General features: G+C 45.1%; 1 protein-coding gene across 1 annotated transcript; it reads left to right on the top strand.

Moving 5' to 3' along the window:
• Positions 1–3,026, top strand: LOC133009049 (fibroblast growth factor 6-like). Its single transcript, XM_061076459.1, has 3 exons — positions 1–334; positions 840–943; positions 2,850–3,026. The coding sequence occupies exons 1-3, from the start codon at positions 1–3 to the stop codon at positions 3,024–3,026; spliced, it is 615 nt and encodes a 204-aa protein (XP_060932442.1).
• Positions 3,027–6,438: the final 3,412 nt, after the last annotated feature.

The raw sequence follows: 6,438 nt of genomic DNA, 5'->3' as shown, positions 1-6,438 counted from the left end.
ATGGCCATTGCGCAGCGGAGCCTCTCCAGCATGTCCAGCGGGGCCAGGGCGCACTGGACGCTTCTTGTCCTGTGGACTTCTCTCTGCGGGATCGCCTCGTCCTACCCGATTCCCAGCAGGACTAACGCCACTTTGCTGGAGAAGAAGTGGGAGACGCTCTTCTCCCGCTCCTACCTGGGTATAGCCGGGGGGAAATCGGAGCTGAACTGGGAGAGTGACTATTTGCAGGGCATCAAGAGAGTGCGGCGGCTCTACTGCAACGTGGGCATTGGGTTTCACCTGCAGGTGCTCCCGGATGGCAGGATAAGCGGTGCGCACAGTGAGAACCAATACAGTGAGTTTGCATCACGGAAAGCACGGATGGAGGAAACCAATGCGCAGCAGGGAGCGTAAAAGTTACTCCTCCTGCTGCATGATATTTAATATAAGCGGTGTGGAAGTTTCCGAAAGCAAAAAGGTCCCGAGCCTCATATGCGTGCAGAGAGAAACATCCTCCCAAACCAAAAACATGACATGAATGCTCTGGAAGCAGTTCAGACGCACGCTTATTTTTACCCTGCAGCAGGACGCACGCACATGCACGCACACAAACACTTGCACACACACACACTCACACACAGTCATGCACATAGAGAGAGAGCACCGTGGTGTCTAAACTGCATGGATCAGGGCTGATGGTGCACATCATCCCGGCGCAGTGCACCTGCAAGGTTACACCCATCACTGCTGCAGAGGCCAGTACCACCGGCGCAGTGTGTGACTCTGTATATCTGCTGTGCGTGTGCGTGTGTGTGTGCGTGAGTGTGTTTGTTTCCCTCATAACCTCCTGTTTCCTTCAGGTCTGATAGAAATCTCCACCGTGGACCGAGGAGTCATCAGCATGTTCGGAGTGAGGAGTCAGCTGTTTGTCGCAATGAACAGCAGAGGAAGGTTATACGGAACGGTACGTGTGTGCACAACTCTACACACACACTCACTCACTCTCATGCACACACGCACACACACACTGCTGAGTGTAAGACGAGTTCATGTGGCTGCTGCATCCTCGGGTTTATGAGCACTGTTGTGTTATTAATATTTCCTGATGATGGGGGGTTTCACACGGAGTTCCAATTAGAGGATGAATCAGCGCCAACATCCTCTTCTCTATGTCAGTGCCACACTGAACAAGTAATCCATTACTCCGTTACAAGTACAGGCCACGCATTCACATTTAAGTAGAAGTGCTACCAACAAAAAGTAATCTAAGAAACGAAGGTAAATGGCCCATATAGCACAAAGCCTATTGAAATATAATATATGACTATGGTTACTGCTGCTGGTGGAAACAGAGCTAAATAGTTACTATAGCTACTGTAGTAACTCGTAACTATCGCTATAGCTATTAACTGTGGTGTAGTAACGAGAACTATGCAATGGCTAGTAACTATACTGTAGCAATTATTGGTTCAGCTAGTAAATATACATTAGTAACTAGTTACTATCCCTATAGCTAACAACTATACCACAGTAAAAAGTAACTAATGCTATAGCTAGTAACTATGTTGTAGTAACAAATAAATATTGCCGTCAATAGTGGAGTACTTCTCTCGTAGATGTAGTAAAACAGAAATATAAAGTAGCATAAAATGGAAGTACTCAAAGTAAAAGTGTCTAAACGTTGTACTTATGTACTGTGTTTGAATAAAGAAGAGTTCTTTGTTATCTCGCAGCCACTGGAGACTGTAAATCTTAATATGTGATTTATTCCTCATAATGTTCATCGGAGCAGATGATGAACTTTGCCCTGCAGTCAACACCACGGCTGCAACATGTAGTCAACAGTCAACATAAGAGTCTGATCCTCATTCCAACAAACGACAGCACAAGTCCTCTAAATACATTATCAGTGGGTTTTTCAGGAACTTTTTAAAAAGTAAAACCTGATTTTAAAAAAACTGTCTGAATGTTATAAAATACCTGACCTTGACGTGAGGGTTAAAAGCTGCCCTGCTGAATTTTTAATGATCCTTTCAGTTTCATTAAAAGAGACAAATATTTAACTTGTTGGTGAAGAAAATTAAGCAAAGAGGAAATTCTTCTAAAATATGAATATAAATATAATAATATAATAATAATATAAAAGTATTTGTAATTTTGAGGTACTTGTACCTGAGTAACTCCAGTTTATGCTCCCATGTATTTGTACTGTACCATATTTTAGAGGCAAATTTTAACTTTTTACTTCGTACTTATCCGATGTTCATTTCATTTACCAAATCAATTTGTTATTACTCATATAGTCAACTTATAACTTATGTATTACTATAGAATAAGCCACTCAGCAGTATATAACTACAATTAGCCTCCTTTTTACCAGATGCAAAGTAATGTATATGATTCTGTATTTTTACCTTTATAAGCAAAGGTATATTTTAATGTTAACACAGATCTACTTTTAATAAACCTTTCGTAATATGGTATTGTCACTTTAACATAAATAAATTTAAGCAATTTCAACTCAACCATAATGTAAACCTAATCTTGCTGAGCATTTACTGCCTGCTTATACATGTGTGTTTGTCCTTTAAATTCATATTTTCGGTTATTCAGGGTTATTTTACGAGTCGAGCGCTAACAGCGGTGAGACGAGTATCTGCTTTTCAAGAGTTTTGCAACAACATGCCTCCTCCTCCAGTTTCCCTCAAAGCCTTCTATAACCGTCTGTTTGCCACAGTAAAGGTCACGTGCGCAGACGTCGTGCACGATGACGTGATGTTCGTCCTGCGTCTGTCAGGAGATTTACTGACCTCTCTCATTTGTCTATTGGTCTGATTGTTTGGGGGGATGGGACTTTTTTGTCTTTTCAGAGAGTCTTCGCGGACGAGTGCAAGTTCAAGGAGACTCTGCTGCCGAACAACTACAACGCCTACGAGTCTTTTGTTTACAAGGGCTTCTACGTGGCCCTCAGCAAGCACGGCCGCGTAAAGAGGGGCAACAAGGCCACCACCGCCATGACCGTCACACACTTCCTCCCGCGGCTATGAGAGAAACTGGCAATAACTCTGTAATTTGCACATATGGATGTTCTTCCAGGTAAAACAGAAACGCATAGTCACGATATACACACCAATGGACTGCGTAAAAAAACACAAATATTTATTCTGTTTATATATATGTATATTTGGATAGCTATCTTTGTATATGTATGCCATACTGTGCTGCTTATTGTTTTTACGGCCGGGGCGAGTCGAAGCCTCGGGCCTGTCTCACTTTACCTTGGTGCTTGCTGTAACTGAACAATGTGTCACTTCCTTTTTTGAGATGGAGGATGAGCGATATCCTGAGCTTTTAAAGAGTGAAATGAATACGTTTTATTACCTCAAAGAACCACGTCACTATACATTTAAGGGATGCATGGACTTCCGCCCGAATATCTGCTAAGTGTCATCGTTTCGATCGAACCTCCGAGTGCTCGACGACTCGATGGCAGCGGGGGAAAACTGAACTGCACTACCTTTGCTGCACGATTTTAAAGGTGCCTTGGTGTTCCCACTTGTGGCCCCCTTCAGCTTGCATGTAAGAGACACCCGCTGGAGTCAGAAATAGGGCTGACGCTCCGGAGAGGGCCTCAGGAGGGGAGGGTTGGGGGGCGGGGGGGGGGGATTGACTATCTGGTTTATTTTCTTTTCTGTAATTAGATCGATTAAGTAATATACAATCTGTGGCGGAGACCAGAGAGTGGTCGGCCATGGCGGCTGGCGCGAGGCCACGAGTTTGACTGTGTGGCATCGCCAGCAAATACACAGGGTGGAATACATATCTATCTGAGCATGGAGAACGTTTTTTACTTTTTGGTTTGGACCGGGCTTGCATCTGCACAGGAATCAAGCGAGCGGATGGAGCACACTGTAGAGAGACGGACGGAGCTCCCACAGCAGAGTGGGTTGCTTCAGCTGCTGTTTGAAAACGATGTCCTCTGTCCGTCCGTGAAACCAATGAAAAAATGTAAATAGCTGCAAATGTAAAGAAGAAGAAATCAGGAGCTTTTTACGCTGCTTTGTTGCAGTCGCCTGAACGAGGCAAAGAGAAAGAGTCCAGGTTGCACATGAGCCGTCGATGATGGTGCCTCCATGTTTCTTTTTCTGGTGAGAATCTGTTTCTTTCCCTCACGTTGCGGTTGTGTGTTCGGTGGGAGTCTGTGTCCCCCCCCCCCCACCGGGCCATGTCCCCTCCTCGTGTCTGTGCTCTGCAGCAGCACTGCAGTGGCAGCGAGGTGTCGGGAGCTGGAGGCAGATAGTTACTAATGCAATTACAGATGAGCCAAGTGCACGTGCCCCAAAAGGACTCAAGGACAGTGCAGTCGGTGGAGTGGCTGCTCCCTGGAGGATTTGTCACATTTTAGCGGTGGAAACCCTGGTATCAGAAAGTTGGTACATCACAGCATCTTCTTCACATACAAATCGTGGAGGTGCTCATGTGATCAGCTCGTTTCCTGTACCTCGCTTTGCAGACTCGCTGTCAGCACGTGGACTTGTTTCAAACTTGTTTTCTTGCTTTGTGTCACTTCTGAGAATCTTAACGTGAACATGTTCCCTTGAAGTTTCTGCAGCTGTTTACTTTTAACACTGGATGGTTGCTCCACCATCTGCCTCCATCCGTTCATGTGTCGAAAGAGGAAGCAGGGCCGTATAAATCCAGGAAAGACGTACACGAAGGAGGCGGCTGCTGTGTTTGTTGTTCGTCAGACCCCCCTGCAGGAATGACAGGCAGCCCCCCCCCCACCACCACCACCACCTTTGGAGCTCCATTGCCCCCCCGAGCACCATCCACCACCCACCTCTGCTCTTCCCCCCTCGCCCGCTGCAGGCAGGGACCTTTGGATTCCTGCTGTAACCCAGGAGCTTCCTCCTCTCCTTTCAGCCTTTTTTAGTTCAAGGTCAGAGTCACGGACCAGCCTTGGCCAGCCGGGGTGCTCAGCTATATGGGTCGGACTGTTTCCGTGAAACAGAGACACTAAGTGCATAAACTAACTTTATTTTATGCTTTAACGGATTATAAATGATTGAAGAGGTGGGTTTCTATTGGACAGGTGGAAAAACCCGGCTCTTACAGTTCCCTATAGTTCCCTGCTTGAATATCTCTGAACCAGTCCTGCTCCTCTCTCTGACTTTAAGAGCGCCACCTCTTTAAAATGCAGCTCCACAACATGCTCCCCCTCGCTCCCCTCCCTTTTCCAAGTACTTGCATTGGGATATTTCTGGGAAGGGGACATCTGCAGAGTTAATGCAGTGTGTGAGGAGCAGGCAGAGTCGTGCAGAGCCTCACCTCTGCTGCTGCAACTCCAGTCCTGCAGGGCCGCTCCCTGGCCATCCTCAGGACGAGCCCTGTGCTGCTGCTGCTGCTGCTGCTGCTGCTGAGTACCGACCCCAACATCTCCCATCACCTCCTGTCACAGTATCACCCGCTGCTCTACTGTTGTCTACGACGCACAGATACACTCATAACAGTATTCGTCCCTCTGATAAATCTCTTTTTCCATTTGCGAGTGCTGAGACCACGATGCTGAGGAAGTTGAACTGAAAAGACTTGTTGCTGTTGTAGACCAGGCTGCATGCAGAGGCACTGACGTACCTACGAGGTGGGGAAGTCAATGGTGGCTCTCGCTACCCACCTCACTGTCAACCTGTCTGACGTCTCTCGTAGCACCTTATTAACCACGTCTCCATTATAATCTCATGCGGAGATTAAGTGAGTTTTCTCACACGTCAGAAACAGAGCTGGATCCTAAACAAGTGATGGTTTGTGTCTAAAAAAAGAAAAAGCTTCACCTTTCAGCTTTGACCAAAAGGAATCTTATCCAGATTGATCTTTTCTTTCCATCGCTTTAATCAAATTTAACTTCATTCAAGACGAGGAATCATTTTTTAAAAAATACTGTTTAATGTCCTATAAGCATGTCTGGGCCCCGAGCTTGATTAGGGCTGTGTGCTTCATGTGTTTTAATTTTTAATTTTTAATTCCTGCTCTGAAAGTACTGAGCCTCCACTCTATTCCTCTCATCTCTGCTCTCATATACCTCACCTCCTGCCTTAGTTTTGGTTTGCTAATGACTGTAAATGATGAAGAAACAACCTCCTGTCACTTGTTTCTGAAAACAGACAATGCTAAGTAAGGATATTAAAGTTTTTTCCTTTTATTTTTGTACGTATGTGCTGTGCACAGCAGTCTACTGTATTCCTGAGATACCAATAAAGGTTTGATTTTTTAAATTGTTGCTGGTTAAGTGTAATTACAGCATGAAAATACTCCTGTCCATCAAGAAACTGTTAAAAAGACAGAAAGGTTAAAGTGCTTGTGCAGAAAAATGTGAGTCATATTACTGTAGCTGATATTATTAGACTGTTAAAACAATATTTACCTTTGATTAGAGGAAAAATCAAACAAATCACAGAGTAG

Source organism: Limanda limanda, chromosome 1, assembly GCF_963576545.1.
Source record: "Limanda limanda chromosome 1, fLimLim1.1, whole genome shotgun sequence".
NCBI lineage: Eukaryota > Metazoa > Chordata > Actinopteri > Pleuronectiformes > Pleuronectidae > Limanda > Limanda limanda.
The sequence above is the reverse complement of the archived record's forward strand: the minus strand, read 5'-3'. Positions and strand labels throughout refer to the sequence as shown.

Coding starts and splice junctions, on each gene's coding strand:
- LOC133009049 (XM_061076459.1), top strand. CDS start 1: ATGGCCATTGCGCAGCGGAGCCTCTCCAGCATGTCCAGCGGGGCCAGG. Junction 335..839: donor GCACAGTGAGAACCAATACA/GTGAGTTTGCAT, acceptor TGTTTCCTTCAG/GTCTGATAGAAATCTCCACC. Junction 944..2,849: donor GAGGAAGGTTATACGGAACG/GTACGTGTGTGC, acceptor TTGTCTTTTCAG/AGAGTCTTCGCGGACGAGTG.